Here is an 18,640-nt window from a genome sequence, read left to right as displayed (position 1 = left end):
GAAGTTTCATTTTTATTTCGATTTTTTTCAAATAATTTCTGACGTAACGGCAATATTTGGATGAAAATTGGCATCTGGGAGTTTTTTCACATGAGAAATTTAATTTTGATGTCAATATGGCTCCTTAGTAGAGAGCGCCACCTACATATTTTTTAACTGGTTTGAAAAGTAATAACTTTTCGTCGGTACCTGTATAAAACTACTAAGTAAAAAAATATACATGTGCGACATTTCTTACGTAAAAAAGATCTCTTGGTAAAAATCGCTACGTGTAATGGTTTTCCAGATCTTTGGAATCGGAATTATCAATACCTGTCATCAGTGACATAAATTAAACATGTTGACTAAATAGATAGGTATACATCATAAATTTGAAATGTTTTTGTGCCAAAAGTTCAACAGAAACTATGTTATCATCATTTTTTGCAGAAAAATTTATGATTAATTTAAAAAAAATAAATATTTCCCAAATTTATTATTTCAGTGAAATAACTATCTAACTCAACGTGTTTATTTTTCGTGAATAATGACATGTATTGACTATTTCCATTCTAAATATCTTAAGAACGGTTGCTCGTAGCGATTTTTACAAAGATATATTATTTACGTAAAAAGTGTTGGAAATGTATATTTTTTCTCTCGGTAGTTTTATACAGGTACGGACAAAAAGTTATTACGCTTCAAAACAGTTAAAACACATGCAGGTGGTGCCCTCTACTAGTAGGAGTCATATTGACATCAAAATCAAATTTCTCATGTCAAAAAACACCCAGACACCAATTTTCATCCAAATGTTGACGTTACTTCAGAACTTATTTAGAAAAAAATCGAAATAAAAATGAAACTTCTACACCCTGTATCCCAGAAACTAAGCATTTTAGGACATAATTTATACGAACTTTTTTACTAATTTTTATCTGCAGAATATGCTGCCGAAGTTTCCGGAATAGAGTTCGGACCACCCTGTATATATTTGAGACATTAAATACACCAGCTCGGGATACCTACTAGAATTAAGTTAGCATTGAGTACTTATGGAAGAAACTCAATCATATTCAAATCAAAATTGTCACTTATTGCATCTTATGCATACGAAATCTGGACACATAAAACGGACATCATAAGGAAAATGCAGGTCGCACAACGTTCAATGGAACGAAATATGCTGGGAATAACCAAGAGAGGCCGCAAAAGAAAAGAGTGGATACGACAACAGACCCAGGAAATAGATGTCATCCACAGAGTCAAATGCCTCAAATGGCAATGGGCAGGACACCTGACAAGAAGAACAGACAACAGATGGACCACAAAAATTACAGCAAGTAATAATTACCACGTGGAATTAAGAGACCTAGAGGGAGACCAAACCTGAGATGGGACCATGATATTAGGAAATTAGCAGAGATAACTTGGGTCCGCACAGCCAGCAATAGACAACAATGGGCCCAACTACAAATAAAGTATGTGAGGGAGGCTACACCATAATTAGAAATGGTTGAATAAGCTTAAAATGATGATGAAATGATGATATCAGAAAAATTAGTTACTAATTACTACAAATTAATAAAATATAAATATTTGGTAAATTAATTTTGTAGTATGGCCAGAGAAAGTCTACGTTTCGGCAGGCATTACTGGTGACCAAGTGATAGGTCCAATATTCTTCTACGATGATCTAAATGACAGGAGTATAGACCTACTTCTTCTGAAGTTATTGAAAATGTTAGAAACAGTTAAGAATAAGAATAATAAAATAAGCGAAATTCAGTAAATTCGTTTACTGTTTACACGTTTACGCTCTTTAAAACTTTTACAACACTTTTACTTAAACATTTTAAAACTCAACTTTTTAAAGTTTCTCTTTATACCAAACAAAATAATTAAATTTCAAGTACTTATTTATTAGATTTTGGAAAAATAATTATAAAATTTTATCAAAAAAATAATAAAATAAATTTTGATTACAACATCGCCCTGTAAAGAAGCCTAAAGTAAAATAAAATATAACAATGTATACTGTGTGTGTGTTAATTCAATAAATTATTTATTATTATGCCATCTTCTTAAATAAAAATATAATTAATTATTAAATAAAGATAAAACAAAAACAAAAACATTCCTTGGAATAAAAGAACTGTACAAAACAAACAAAATTCTAAAAATAAATCCTTCGATTAACACAGAAAATGTTGGTAAGGAATTGAGTCTGTTCATTCAACTCCACAATTAGGTTAATTTATCGTTAATAATAAATTATAGAACCGTCTGGAGTGAAACGTATCGACGTTTTTGTCGTAAATAATCTTATTTACTGCTTTCAGTTTCAATGGCGTACAAACGACAAAAAACAGTAATACTTAAAAGAAGAATGTATAAATCATCTAAAAATACATTTCCATCACATTAAGACACACACAGTCTCACACACAGTCTCAGACGTATCAAAAAATGTGGACTTTGTATTCGATGACACGTAGGGCAAACTCCGTGGATTGGCATGACAATTATAGATTTATCATAATACTATCAAAATATTTTTCAACATAATTCAAGTTTAAAAAAAATATTTATACCTTATGTTATCGATTATCTCAAAAGCGTTTCGTATGAGTAATAAATAAAGAGTAGTTCAAACTTACTAGACATAATTGACATTAAGTATTTTTCCATGTACTTATATTTATATTTGTATTTCATATGCAAATAGTGCAACGACTGACATGCAATGGCCCATAGAAATAGAAAAAATAATTATCACATTCAAAGTATCTTTATAGACTTCCTAAAGACTAGACAAAAACAATGTGTTAGTGTATGAAGCATTTGTTCAATAAGCTATTGCAGCATGTTTATTTTATGTTAAAATATTAAACTTGGAAATGTTTTATCATAATTGTAGAAAAATTTTTGACTAATTTAAAAACATAAAAAGTTTCCAAATTTATCAATGCAGTCAAATAACTGTCTAGTCAATGTCTTTTTGACGAAAACATTTCCAAAGCACCTTTTTACGTAGAATTTAATGGTTTAAGTATAATTTTTTTTAATTAATAATTTAAGAATTATCAACAGAAAATTTGATTTTTTATATGGGACACCCTGTATATTTTTCATTTATTGAAAAGAATTTAAAATTACCTTTCCAAAAATATAACACACTTGATATTTTGCTCGATTCCTCTTCGAGATATAGAGTATATAAAAATTCGCCCGCTTTAAATAAGTAGGCTTTGAACGGCACCGGCTGTAATGCAAAAAAAATCTAGCTGTGAGCATCAATTAAAACGAAAATAATATTTGCTAGGAGAGATGCAGAATTTTATAACAATTTAAAATATATTTAACCAACATCAACACATTTAAACTACATCTAATAACAATAAAAATAAATAGTAAACAAAGACATGAGATTTTGCTACAGGTGTTCGACATATCAATCGTCTTCTGTTATGGACAGACCGGGCAGTTTTTGAACATTTCTCGCGGAATTCATTAACTCAGTGGGGGTGAAATATACCCTCTCATAACTGCTAAGTATTTCTAATTCTTGTCGAGATTATACGGAAGAATAAGGAACCTTTATTCTTCCGCAAATATATCCATAGGATTAGATCCATGGGTACTAAGTCAGGCGGCCTCGACGGCCAACGGCTGGGATCTTGGCTAGATATTCAATTATTCTTGAAATTGGCTGCAAAAATTTAGTAATACCAGCATTCAGAAGCGGTGCGTCGTCTTGCTGGAAAAATATGTTTTCGAGTTCCATTAAGGGCATATCATCAATGAGGGGTCCAAAGCCTACTAGTTAAAAGTGGCAAACTTTTAAAAATTCTGTATTTCGAAGAGGATTATAACAAAATATCAAGTGTGCTATATTAAAATGTGCTAAATTAAATTATTAATTTTAAAAAAATTATACTTAAACCATTAATTTCTTCGTAAAAAGGTGCTTTGGAAATGTTTTCATAGAAATACAAAATTTTTCATAGCAAAAAAGTTACAGCGATTTGTTAAAAATGCACGTTTCTGAAAAACATCCCGTAACTCTGAAACGGTAACAGATATTGATGTGCGGTTTTCACCATCATGTTTTTGATGAAAATTGAGCTCCAGACACCGATATTAGTTTTCGTCTATCTCCTATAGAAAAGGGTGTTTCCATTTAAAAGCGTCGAATTTTACCCACCCTGTACAGTGTGAGTCTTAAATAAGTGCAATTATTTTTTTGCAAAAAAAATTGAAAATTTGGAATTTTTTGAAAAAATTTTGGATTTATTTTTTAATTTTTAGCTTAAAAACATTATACCTTCATAATACGACAACATAGGTATATAGTAGAGCAAATTAACAAGAAAGAAAATCCAGAAAAGATGAAGTCGTTCTCAAAATTTAAGCGAAAAATCATTTTTTTCAATGTTCAAAGTCAAATATCTCGGTTATTTTCGACTTATTCGAAAAATTGTAAAGAGAAAATATGTTTCTTTTATCAAGATCTACCAGCCCTGAAAATATTTGCACTTATTTAAGACTCACCCTGTATAATAAAACAAAATTTTACTTGTAAAATTTTACTTGTAAAATTTTACAAGCCCTGTCCATATAAACATAATGTAATATTTTTTTAATCATAATTACAAGACGCAAATAAAGTTAATTATATTGCTACAAATGGCAGAAAGCCGCAGGTTACGCGGCTTTAGCTTATTACCCTTTGACTTTAACTAACTACATTTTAACCCTTTACGTATCAGCAATTTCCTTGTAGCAATCCATTATTTGCCAGATTAATAACTTAAATGCCACGACCATTACGGCCCTAAAGTTCGAACCCTGCTACGACCTCACAACCTACTTTAGTACTATCGAGTTACGCGTATATAGGTTTCGTGACCTTTTCAAAATCTTTCCCGCCCTAAATAGGCATTTTAATCGAATATACCCGCAGCTATTCCACAAACTACAGAAAAATCGATTAACTAAACAATACCGTCTTAATTACATTACGCGATTTTATTTTTCGTTTGAAAAAAATATGACTTTATAATTTATCCCCTTATTCTATAAATCCCTGATAAAATACTTACAATAGACATTGCAAGGAACGTCATATAAAGAATTATTAAAATATTCCAAAATATTTAATGTCTAAACCAACTATATTTGTCATTTAAATATATCAATTATTAAGTAATTTGGAAGCCCTAGCGAAACAAGGTATTGACTAGTGATGGGATCACTCGAGCGAAATTTCGCTCGAGTACTAGATTATTGACATAATAACCGACATCGCTCGATTATGAACGAGCGATGGAAGTGACGAGTACCAAGCGACGAAAGCAGGCGATCCTAGGCTGAAATAAATTGAAATCCGATTTGAATGTGACATTCTCGATAAAAAGCCGAGCGAATTTTCTACATACATGCCAGGTAGCAAATTTATACGACGCCGTATATATATATATATATATATATATATATATATATATATATATATATATATATATATATATATATATATATATATATATATATATATATATATATATATATATATATATATATATATATATATATATATATACAGGGTTGTTCACCACATACGACACGGAGTATTGTAGTAAACGATGAGATTTTTACAAATTGTAAGTTTTGGGTTCGATGAAGGACTATTAGAGGTACAATTTAAAAATAATTTTACAAGATACAGAGTGTGCCAAATAAGTAAAAAATATCAAAGTTGTATTTTTTTAAATGGAACACCCTGTATATTATTACATTTTTAGTTTCTACGATTAAAATAAAGGTAAATTTGATTAAGATTTATTATACTTGAACCTTACCGTTTTTGAAATATTTTCAATTTTGTGAAATTGCAGTAAAAATTTTAAGGCTTCATTTCTCCAAGGGTATCAAAGTTTTTAATACTAAATATTTACTGAAGTTTATTTACTGATCAGTTATTGTGTTGCAATAATAAAAATAATACTACCTTATACAGAGTGTCTATAAATTTATTTTAAATAATTATTAGCTTCAAACGGCAATAACTTGTTTAATTTAAATGGAACACCCTATATATTTTACGAGAATCAGATGCACAATTTAATTGTCTATCAAATTATGTTATACCATTTTTTACCTATCTCTTTAAGTTTCCGTAGAAAATGCATTTTCTTGTAATTTAGAACTTATTTATCAATATACCCATGGACTATTGACATTTTGAAATTGAAAATATTTCAAAAACGGTAAGGTTTAAGTATAATAAACCTTAATCAAATTTACCTTTATTTTAATCGTAGAAACTAAAAATGTAATAATATACAGGGTGTTCCATTTAAAAAAATACAACTTTGATATTTTTTATTTATTTGGGACACTCTGTATCTTGTAAAAATATTTTTAAATTGTAGCTCTAATAGTCCTTCAACGAACCCCAAACTTACAATTTGTAAAAATCTCATCGTTTAGCTACAATACTCCGTGTCGTATGTGGTGAACAACCCTGTGTATATATTTATCTGTTGTGTACCTGAGAGACAAAATTTTACGATCTAAATCGACAATACTTTGACTGCGCACGCAACTTACTGCTTGGCGCTTGGCGTTAACGAGTACTTACAACAAGCGACGCGACGGGTGAAAACCCGTATTTTTAAATACGAGTGATATTTCGCTGGAGCGATTACTCGGTTATTGCAATCGCTAGAAACTCGAGTACTCGATTATTGAAATTAATCGGTTTTTCCTATCACTATACTATTGACAGGCCTTGTATAGAAACTCTCGCCAATATATACAAAGAAGCCAAAGCAAGAGTAATGATATATCAAACAACCCCAGAGTTCCCAACTGGCAAAGGAGTACGACAAGGAGACGCGATATCCCCAAAGCTGTTTACAGCAACATTAGGAGAAATCTTCCGTCAACTGGACTGGACCAACAACGGATTAAAAATAGATGGAAAATACCTTAATCTTAACCATCTAAGATTCGCTGATGCCATAGTCTAATTGCCGATAGTCCTGAAGAACTACAACCACAAATTAACGAACTAAATACAGCCAGCAATAAAGTGGGTCTTAAATGAATTTAAGCAAAAACTAAAGTAATGTACAACGAACTGGTGGAAAGAAAAGACATATAAATAATTTGATATATAAGGAAATAGGAATATATTTATATCTCATATATTTTGGACAACTAATATAATACACAGCTCGGGATCTCTACTACCAGAAATCAACCGAAGAATTAAGTTAGCATGGAGTAATTATGAAAGAAACTCAATCATATTCAAATATAGAATGTCACTTTATCTAAAGAAGAAAACATTCGACCAATGTGTACTACCAGTCATGACCTATGCATGCAAAACCTAAATACAAAGTTCAAACCTGCGAAACCTGGACACTTAAAACGGACATTATAAAGAAACCGCAGGTTAACCGCAAAATTATGGTGGGAATAACCAAGAAAGACCACGAAAAAAGAATAGAGTGGATACGACAAAAGACCTAGTACTAGATCTCATCCACAGAATCAAATCCCTCAAGTAGCAATGAGCAGGACACCTGGCAAGAAGGACGGACAACAGATGGACCACAAAAATTACAGCTCGGTACCCACGAGGAATTAAGAGACCTAGAGAAAGACCAAACCTGAGATGGGACCATGATATTAGGAAATTAGCAGGGATAACTTGGGCCCGTATAGCCAAAAATAGATAACAATGGGCCCAACTACAAAGAGAGTACCTAAATATCTATGTGAGGGAGGCTACATCATAATTGGAAATGGTTGAATAAGCTGAGAATGATGATGATGATGATATTAGAAAAAATCAACCTTCCAAATAAGACTGTAGGTGTAACAGATTCGTGGAATAGCAAAAAAAATTTTACCAAAGAAAATAATTTATATCCAAAAAATAATTTTTACGAATAAATTGTACCGCAGAGTTAAAAATATATGAAACTAAGCTACTCTTAGCAGAGCAATTAGCAGCAAAAACAAAACAAATTAGAAATAACTAAAAAAACCGTTTAACTATTATTTCTTCGTTAAATTATTCTATAGAACAGGGGTGGTTCGAATTGATGTGCCTGGGCCCTACACTAGCTTGTGCAGGTCCTTGATAGGATATAGAGACAGAGTTCCTCCGGTTCTAACCTTGCTTTGCCAGAAAAAAAGTGCTGCTAGCGATCTAGAGCCTAGCAGTAACATATTATATTATGGTGTGCTGGTCCAGGGCCTTTACCGCAGAGGCTACAGCAAAGACTTTACTGATACAGGTTAGCTTGTTTAGGTATCCTTGGCTGTCAAGAACATATTATGGCAATATGCCTCTGGCTGTTTCTCCAGTGGTCTGTCTGATTTTCCCTGGTCCGGAGTTTTTCTGGGTTATACATTTAGGCAATCCCATGCAGTACTGCCTCTGCACCAAGAGAGGATTCCAATGCCTTACTAGTTCGTAGGCTTTTTCTTTGTCTTGGTTCATATAGGCATTCCCAGACGAGTCTCGGCGATACCTTTGGGCTCATATATAAACTGATACTAGGAATACTAAAAACATGCCAAGTAATAAAGCAATCGCAATAAACATAAAAATAGACGAAATTACTTTTTAGACATACTCGTATTGTGTGAAATAGCCTATCAGAATATTCTACCCAGTGTACTAATAAAATCGAAAATTTAATGAAAATATTTTTGCATTATAATCAAAATCTCTAACAGAACAGAGCTCTTAACAGGAGGTAAAAGCCTATATAACATGCATGACCCTATATAAAGCATAGAAAGCACTTAAATATACCGATAATAAAATATTTCAAGTACGCCATTGAACATACGCCATATAAAGGCCAGGAAGCAATCCCCGATGAGTGCCAGTAATCATACCCACGCTTTCGTAAAAGGGCAAATTCCGTGGTTCCCTTGACACTTGTTCCACTATCGCGGTTGCCACATGTCACTTCTAATAAAATTTTAATTAAAACCGTTTCTATTTCCAGAATTACAATGGCAAACGTACGTAATGAATTCGGAAAATATTATAGGAGCATTTTTTCTAACAAACGGTTATCGGTTAAAACACGCTATCGATGTCTAAAATTAATTTGATCACACTGGTGTTCACAGTAATGCATTTGTGTTAAAAGTAGAGAATAAGTCGAAAAAAATAAGTACAGTATAACCTCAAAAGTCCGGACACTCCCTAGAACGGGCACTCCAATAATCCGGACACGAATATTATTTAGACATTTTAAGATATTTGCTCCTGAAATCCGGGCGCAAAAAAAATCATACGCGAAATTCAGAATTTTCCAATCTGGACAAGCACAAACATTTACATTTTTATGAACTGAATCTATATTTCTGCATCGGATTCTAGAGTGGGTTAAACGTAATAGTTCCAATCAAACGAGCACATAGATTGTTACACTCGCCGACAAAATCTAAAATATTAGAGTATCTTGATTCTGGAATCTTGATTCGCCAAATTGCAGAACAGAATTATGGTTTCAAAATCTGGAGTATTTTGACATGAACAAACGGGATAAAATAAGGACTTTTATACCAAAATAATTTCTAAGGCCACGTAGGAATACCATTATCGATGACGTATTGTTTAAAGGCAAATAAAAACAATTTAGAAGAGAAGAATAATCTAAACTTAAACTACAGTATATCCAGTGGAGGAATCCGTGACAGTGACACTTGTGCCTATCATTTTAAATCACAGGTAAATTGGATTTTCTGATATTTTGTTTTTTTTGGATTATCTGTCGAAATCTTCCCTGAATCGTTGGACAAACTATACCAATGTACAACTGGCTTATACAACAAAGAAACGATTACGCACCTATTTCATCAGAAATTTCACGAAAAAAACAGAACTTTTAGCAAGTAATCATTTGCTAGATAAACTCTAAAAAGTTAGGGCACGAAACATTTTTTTGCATATACATATAAGTCGGAAGATACCGGAATTTTCTTCACAGACGTTTGTCAAACTTCTAGTAACTTTTGTCATTTCCGAAATACGACGATGTTGAGTATCGAAATTGTCACCACCCTATACAGAAATAAGTGCAACTATTTTAACTGATAGTATAGTTCGACCCCATAAACACGCCCATGAAGTTTTTTTGCAAAAAAAAATTCAAAATTTTATATTTTTCTTGATATTTTCCGGAAAATAATGAAAAACTTTTGATTGCCACTTGTTTAGTATCCGGAAAGATGTTTATAGTGCCTGGAGCGAATAAAATGTTGCCACCTCCTACGCTATCCACATTCTGTATGTTTATAAGTTATAAATTCACTTTTTTAAATTTCAACAAAAAAAATACTTAAATTAATTTTATTCATTGTAGATTACTATTAAGTACAGTGCAACGTCTATTATTTTAAATACCTTTTTTACAGTTTAGTAAACTAAAATAATGGAAACTCTAAATAAATCGCAACCGATAAATCGCCATATTGCGAAATATTTTCAATCGTTTCCCTCAACAGTTATAAATCATGGTAAAGAGTAAATAGTGTCTTTTGACCAGATCTACCATCCCTTAAAATACTTGCACTTGTTTCTGGGACACCCTGAATAACTTTTATTTATTTTCGTCCTTTTAGCAGCCTCAAAAAGTAAGCTACGATAATCGGGAGATCAAAAGAGTAAGAAATATATAGTTGTTATAACAAAAGGGTGAAGTGTTAAACAAGATAATGGTTTTTCTCAAGAATATTCTTAAAGCTGTTAAAACAACTGTATAATTGAACTTTTAAAATTTAAGAAAGTGTATGAAAGAGAGTATTATTTCTTTTACACAGTTCAGTCTTAATGGCATATAAGACAAAGTGTTCGGTTTTAAAGAGAAAGTTAAAGTTAATAATAATAAAAGAATATAACATAAGGAACAAAGCGTTGTTTTTTTAAATTTAAGGTTGTGGGTTATCTATGAGAACAACTGGTGTTTAGTTAATAATCTGAAATTTGTTGAGAGTTTAGTAAAAAGCTATTGACAAGCTGATTTCCGTTTGGATTCTACGCAGTAGCATTTTACAAAAAATAAAACCATTTCAAAATTAAAAGTTGCAGTCATTTCCGGTGAAACAGAAAATGACCGAAAACACTTGAATACATCAATCAATCCTAACTTATGTCATATACAGTATATACATAACTTCAGCAGTGCCGGTTTATCCATTAGGCAAGATATGCAGCTGCCTAGGGTGGCTGGCTGATAGGGGGCGGCATGTTTTAAATAACAATCTTAAACTTGAATTTTTTAAATAACAATCTTAAACTTTTATTAGTTGAAGGGGGCGGCAGAATAAATGGTGCCTAGGGTACCAAGTCACCTTAACGCGGCCCTGAACTTCAGTATTCCAGGCAAATATCATTCCGGCATACGATACGCCCGGATTATCGAGGTGCATTTAGTGCCTTTTTTAAATGAAAACAGCTCAAAAATTGTCAATAATAACGTCTGTTAATCTTAATTATAGATAAATACTAGTTTCCCATAAAAATATGATTCCTCGCTGCGTTGCAGCACGCATAATCAGTTAATCGGTCTTTCGATCTTTTAATATGAATCTGATTTTTCATCTTGATGAACTCATTTGCGTTGTATACTTGTTCTTTGCATATTGTCATATCTAGAACAACAGATCTAAACTTTTTCCTGGCGAATCACGGCGGTGACAACTGGAAAAGCACTACATTTCTGGCCACAAATCGTCAAAAAAAAACGTGCTTCGTGCCCTAACTTGACTTTACTTAGCAATTCATAACTTGCTAAAAATTCTGTTTTCGTTCGTGAAATTTCTTATGAAATAGGTGCGTAATCATTTCGTTGTTGTATATAAGCCAGTTGTACAATGGTATAGTTTGTCCAACGATTCAGAGAAGATTCCGACAGATAATATCCCAAAAATGACAGAAAATACAATTTACCTGTGATTTAAAATGATAGACGCAAGTGTTACTGTCGCGGATCGCTCCATTGCAAATTGTTTTCATTTGCCTTTAAAACAATACGTCATCGATAATGGTATTCCTATCTGGCCCTTAAAATTATTTTGATATATAAGTCCTTATTTTATCCCTTTCGTGCATGTCAAACACTGCAGATTTTGAAACCATAATCTGTTCCGCAATTTGAAGAGTTTTTTTCCAGAATCAAGATACTCTAATATTTTACATTTTTCGGCGAGTATAAGATTCTTATGTGCTCGTATGATTGGAATTATTACGTTTAACCCGCTATAGAATCCAATGCAGAAATATAGACTCAGTTCATAAACAAAATTTAAATGTTTCTGCTTGTTCAGATTGAAAAATTCTGAGATTTCGCATATGAAATTTTTTCCGCCCGGATTTCAGTGGCAAATGTTTTAAAATGCCCGTACCAAAAAAAAAACTATACTGTACCAAATCTCGTTTTTTTTATCTGAAATCTTATGTCTTATGCCGCGCCGGGTCCAAACCAAGGCGCCAAAAAGTAAACACGATTGTGAGACAAAAATAAGACAAACTTGCGACAGAAAATGGGGAATTCTGACAAGACAAATTGTCCACACCGCACGAACAAAAGTCAAAAGTTTAGTTGTTGCGAATGAATTTTATTAACTATGTGTGATTTCACTGGTCTCCTACTGTTGGCAGCACACGCCATCCACACTGGGCCAACAACTTGTCGTAAGATATACGAACAAAATATAGACACTTTGATCTTTACCGAATTGAACGGGGGCATTGAAAAGTCTCCGAATTTTGAAACAAAACAAAAATGAGACAAAATGTCGCAGAAATGTATTGGATTTGTCGCAATTTTCTCGTAAAACATGAATGTTTCTGTCTTGTCGTTGTTTTGTCTGCTTGGTCTGAACCCGGCATTAGATCTTATGTTACTACTTAATTGTTTAAAAAAAATGTAACATAACCGCGTAAGTTACGAGATATGACAACACCGCAGGTTTTGGTATTTAACTAAACTTTGATTCGGCCTTTGACTTTGGTCCCCCTATTCTTCATCGTCCCAATACTAAATAGAAGCCCGTTTTTTTTATTAATTTTACACACGCATCGCAGTAAAAACGATACGAAACGCTGCACGAATTTTTTGAATAAATAATCGAGGTAAAGTCGAAAATGTGTCAATATCTTATCAATATTCGTTAACTATAAATTGTTCCAAAAATTGGTAAATAAATGGCTAATTTATCTATAATTTGTTATCATTAAATATAATTTATTCTAATGTAGGAATATTAAATTTTGATTACTACGAATAAAGGGGGTATCTTATCAATTATTTAAAAAAATATTTGTTTGGGTTTTGTTCCAAATTATGAAAAAAGTTACCTTCGAAATAGCGATCGACGGCATATTCTATAATATCAGATTAACCTAATTCAGATTAGCCGAAAAGGGACTATACATATTAACCAATACTTTACTTTTTTTCTTTCTAATGTGAACTAGACACAAGCTGCGCTATACTCTACTATTTTTTTTAATTTTTTTTCTCAGGTAAGATTTCGACGATGACAATGAACGACGATGAAAAAATCAGATGACGTCCATACCAACCTATTTATTTCACTAAACATAGGCACTAAACAAAGGTTCTACGATTTTTTAAGTTAACTATATGGATGGGTTTATAAATAAATCCATCGTGCGTCGTCACGTTGTTGTTTTTAATCAGTTTTATTGGTTTATTTCAAAAATGACAGATCGTATTGCAATATTATTGGAATGACGCAACGATGAACGATGCATGGACGCTGAAACGTATGAACTCAAGATTTTTGAGGCCTGTCAAAGTCTTGCCAAATTATAGGTTATAAATCTTTCAAATTATGTCAAATAACCTGTGTTTTAAAAGATTATAAATATTTACGAATCGTTCTTGGATTTTGGTTCGTGTTATTACGTGTGTTTTGTGTCTTTTAAAATTAATTCGAGGAAAAATCCAGGGAAAATGAACTGTAGATCCAGGGCACAGTTTATATTTAATATTCTGTGTTCAGGCAGAAAGTTTTATACACCAATAAAGTTACCACCAGTAAAGTTTGTATACCATCTCATATATGGTACTAACAACAGGAGTACCTGTAACGACATCACATGATAGCTAAATGACAGATTATAATACTGCAGAAAGATAATGTCAAAAAGTACTGATAGTGCTGGTTAAAAAAAATTAAGATTAATTATTAAAAAAAAATTAAATTAAAAAAAATTAAGATTAATTAGTTAGTTAATTAATTTTTAAAGTATAAAATTCAGTAAGTGTTATTATTAATAAAATATTAAGTTTTATTTATGTTTTATTTTATTTATTCTTGTGCAATATTATTTTTTTTTATTTGTACCTTAGTACAAGTTATATTCATTAATATAATAATAAATGCATGAAGTTTCTTGAAGCTTGAAAGTAAGAAATAGTTCTATTTATATTATTAGATTTTTTCAGTTTTATTCTCACTCACTGTTTCCTGCTATGTGTTCCAATTGTACCTACCAACTTATTTCTTTGTAGAATAAAATAAACTACTTTGAAATTAAAATGACAAACACATCTACCACTGTCAAGAATTTTGTCGTTGGACAGATTATAGTTTACTCCGAGAACTGTTCACAAACAGCGCGAACTCCGACTGTTGACAGTATCACCTCTTATATAACCATTAAAAATCTTTACATAAAACTCACCTGCTAGAATGGTCCTGAAAACTGCCGCCGTCCAGTAAACGCAACTTGGCAAAAAGCACGGCGGATACGAACGGCACAGCCAACATCTCCTCCAGACAGATCTCCACTTGGAACTTGTACTTTTTCTTTTTCGACATGAAGGACGTCATATTGGAAAACGGGATAGAGCCGGCAACGGCGCGCGCGCGTTGTCAGGCCTAGAGAGCGCTGGATCTGGACCGAATTACGTCATGGTGGTAGACTGTTGTAGGAATGGTAGTGGAGAGAAAATGGATATTTGTTGAGCACGCCCCGTAGGTAGGGAGTCGAGAGGAAGTGTAGAGGGAAGCTCTGAAAAAAAGAAAGACACATGTAAAAAATTCCCTCATCTAAGCCAGACTAATGTATGAGTAAAGGTTGATTCTCACTATACCTTCCGTTTCCATTCCATATCCGTTCCGTATTTTTTATTGTATTGACGCTATACGTAAGCTTCCGTTCCGTATCAGTTCCATACTTTTTATTGTATAATTTATATCATTACGAAAGTTTTATTTTAAAAATTTGTATCTTTTGAAAAAGGTAGTAGATTTAATTAAGAGATGAAGAAATGAATAAATATCAACAAAATTTTAACAGAGCTGGAACAAATGTAAGAACTTGACAACGCTGTTTCCGATACGCTTCAGTCCGTCCGTCAAAAAAATGTATGGAAAGAAAGGATATGGAACGGAAGGGAAACGGAACGGATAGTGTGCATTGTCCTATTCATTTACATGATATAATATTTTATGTAAGCGGAAGGGAAATGGAAGGGAGCTGATATGGAAGGTATAGTGAGAATCAACCTTAAAGTGGATTTCGGGCTACCTATTTTAATGCGTGTGACAGAGAATAATATAAATGACCGGTTGACAGACAGAGAAACAAAATCAAAAGCGGCATACAGTGTTGTCGTTTTTTTACGCTTGTAGTAAAATGTGTGTAGAAAAATATAAGCTATTTTAAAAACTTTTATGTAGGTATACTACTGAAATGATGATTATCTATCTAAACTAAATATAATCTATTACAGCCGTAGTAAAATGAGTAAATAATAGTGAAAAATAAAGTTCCAACCTTAGATGCGAAATTTCTGGTAAACGCCTACTTGTGCGGTTTGAAATTTTGATGCAAAATGCGGCAATACTGCATAGAAGAAATGTGTCGACCCAATTTTTATCTCTTTTTAATACATTTGATTTTCCATTAAGCTGTCTACATCATTGTCTTATACGTTAAAATCCAGACCGCACAGTTTCGATGACCAAATCGGTATACAGGCATACAGGGTGTCCCAATATTCCGTGGACATAGAACTACGTACTATTTTTGGAATCAAAGTAAGTCCATGGGACACAATTTACCTCTATACAACAGTGCCTCGTTTGTCCGTTAGAGGGCATCAAACTTTAAAAAAATACACATTTTTTCAGATATTTTAAGAACCGTTAGCCCGATTTGAAGGAGATTTTGGGCGTCTATGTTTTGCTAATTGCTTTAACATTCGACTTTTACAAAAATCAAGAAAAAGTACGGGAAGGGTAAAAACTACCTCCACTCCTAAATAAATTTTACTATAAATATTTTCCAACTCAACCGACAACCGATTTTTTTTTTTTCGTAAAATTGTCCTTCTAGAATTTATTGCATTTTTGACTCTTGTAAAAAAACGCCAAAAATGTTTTTGTCACATCAAGCTATGAAGGCGCATAAAATTTATTATGCCCTTAATAATCTAGTTGGCAAAAATATAGAATCTTACGTTAGTATTACAAATTATATTTCCCATTAATTAATAGTAATTTAGTAGTAATAGCAAGATTTAATAGTAAAAGATAGATAAAACGATCAAAACTATATTGTGATGAAAAAAAGAATCAAAATGTCCTCGAAACAAACCTCGAGTTAATTCGACTGATTTTCTGGTTTATAGGAAGTGGAAAGTAACTTTAAAATTTTAGAGAAATCTGTACTTTCTAACTATTTCGATGCAGAATTGCAATAGGAAGCAAAGATGCTTCAGAACCTCCGTACTCAGAACAAATATCTTGTATGTCTTCAAGATATTGTAATAATTAAATCAAAAAAAAATTCCAAAATAATGTTTGTATTTAATAATTTTTTTTAACTATTTTATGTTAGAAATATAGCAATAGCTTTTCTTTTAGAAAAATACATATAATAATATAAAATGTTTCTCTTTTTATTAAAATATTAAAAAAATATATTTATTGCGGGGTAATGAGGAAAATGCATGTTTTTAAATAATGGTTTTAAAAAATAGTTCATATAATTACAAATTGAACAAAAAAAAATCGTTGATATCGGTTAAGAAATGCCTCTAATATAAAATAATTAAATATTGTTAATTTAAATGGCCGGGCAAACTCTCTCTACCGCGCCTTGTCGCTGTGACGTCACCGGCCGTTCTTCTGGTTGAGTGGAGCCAGACGCGTGTTTATTTTACACAGTTTGCTTTTAAACGCTGTTGAATCCGAGTCAAAATTTTAGTTATTTGTGTTAATTAATACATAATTAGTAATTAGTGATATTTATAAATAGTAATGGATCAGCGAAAACAGAAAAAATAGTCCACGGCCATGAGAAGAGATGAAAAGAAAAACGTTAAATTATCCTCTATTTTTACGATTTATTGTTGTGAAGATCATTTTGATGTAAGTTCATATATTTATAAACAAAAATACGAGTAGCGAAAAAAAGGGGCCAAAAAGTCATATATTTATGTATATTGTCTTACATAGGTATATGAAATTTGAATGTACAGGGTTATTCATTATATTTTGACACCCACATACAGCCTTAACTGCAAGTTTTAGAAGAAAACATTAAATAAAAAAGTTGCATGGTTTTTCATATACTCTCTTTTAAAATTAATTCTAGTTATACAGGGTGTCTCAAAAAGGTGGTCCAGAAAATTGTAGGTATTTTTCGCTTTTCAACTGTCAATATTTCGTAAACATTTGAAAATAGGTATAGGATATTATACATGAAATATATCTAGAATATCTAGAAATCTACGAAGAATCCAAAATATATAGGGTGTTTCACTTAAAAAGTAACTTAATTTTGGCGTTTGCTTATGGGACACCTTTGTATAATATTTTCATTACTGATAAACAATTTATTTTCTATAATTTCGTAAAAAAACAATCTTTAAAAATAACAAGGGTAAGGGGGTGTCAATATATAAAAAAACCTTTCTTTTTCACGCTATGCTCTGGAGTTATTTTTCCACGTACTAAACAAATATTTATGTCTCTTTTCACTTCTACATAACCTACAGCATTACCTCCATACGTCTCCCTACCTGATCTGAAAAATAAGTTTATAACATTAATTTATAACTATATAACAGTTCGTAACAGTAGGTACCTACTTATACTTAAATATGCCTCAGTACTACAAAGAATAGATGTTACATACCTCTCTGTTTTTTTCCTCGTAATTCAGCACCAATAAATTGGGAATTTGTATTTATAAAAACATCCAACATAAAAGCATCGACTTTTGGCAAGTTATCTGATTGTGCTTTTACAAACCCGGAATCTGCCATTACTTAAAAAATTCTCAGAACACACAACACATACAAATAATAACTGCACAAAAAAGCATAAAAAGCTCCTTCAATCGACGCTACAAGCAACAAAAATGTCTTAGTACGCCACCTAAATACGTACATAAACGGAACACGTCTGGCTGCTGCTGGCCATCGCGCGTCGACGAGAACGGCGGGTGACGTCAGACCAATAGAATATCGTTTCAATTCGCGAGGCGTCGTTTGCGTTATCCATAGTATTTTAATGGCCCGTTTTATAAAATTGTGGTATTGCTTTCAAGAAAAAAGTTTTTTTTGCATTTATACAT

General features: G+C 32.0%; 1 protein-coding gene across 2 annotated transcripts in view; it reads right to left on the bottom strand.

Moving 5' to 3' along the window:
- The window catches only part of LOC115884545 (protein FAM102A), a 99,676-nt gene that overhangs the window by 61,411 nt on the left and 19,625 nt on the right, over positions 1-18,640 (bottom strand). For both annotated transcript variants that reach the window (XM_030903160.1, XM_030903162.1), the window contains exon 2: positions 14,735-15,064. In XM_030903160.1, the coding sequence (XP_030759020.1) occupies positions 14,735-14,883 (149 nt within the window). In that variant the 5' untranslated portion in view covers positions 14,884-15,064. The remainder of the gene's footprint in view (positions 1-14,734; positions 15,065-18,640) is intronic.

Source organism: Sitophilus oryzae, unplaced genomic scaffold (assembly GCF_002938485.1).
Source record: "Sitophilus oryzae breed Bouriz unplaced genomic scaffold, Soryzae_2.0 scaffold_302_pilon_pilon, whole genome shotgun sequence".
Classification (NCBI taxonomy): Eukaryota; Metazoa; Arthropoda; class Insecta; order Coleoptera; family Curculionidae; genus Sitophilus; species Sitophilus oryzae.
This window is presented reverse-complemented; position numbering and strand designations above follow the sequence as displayed.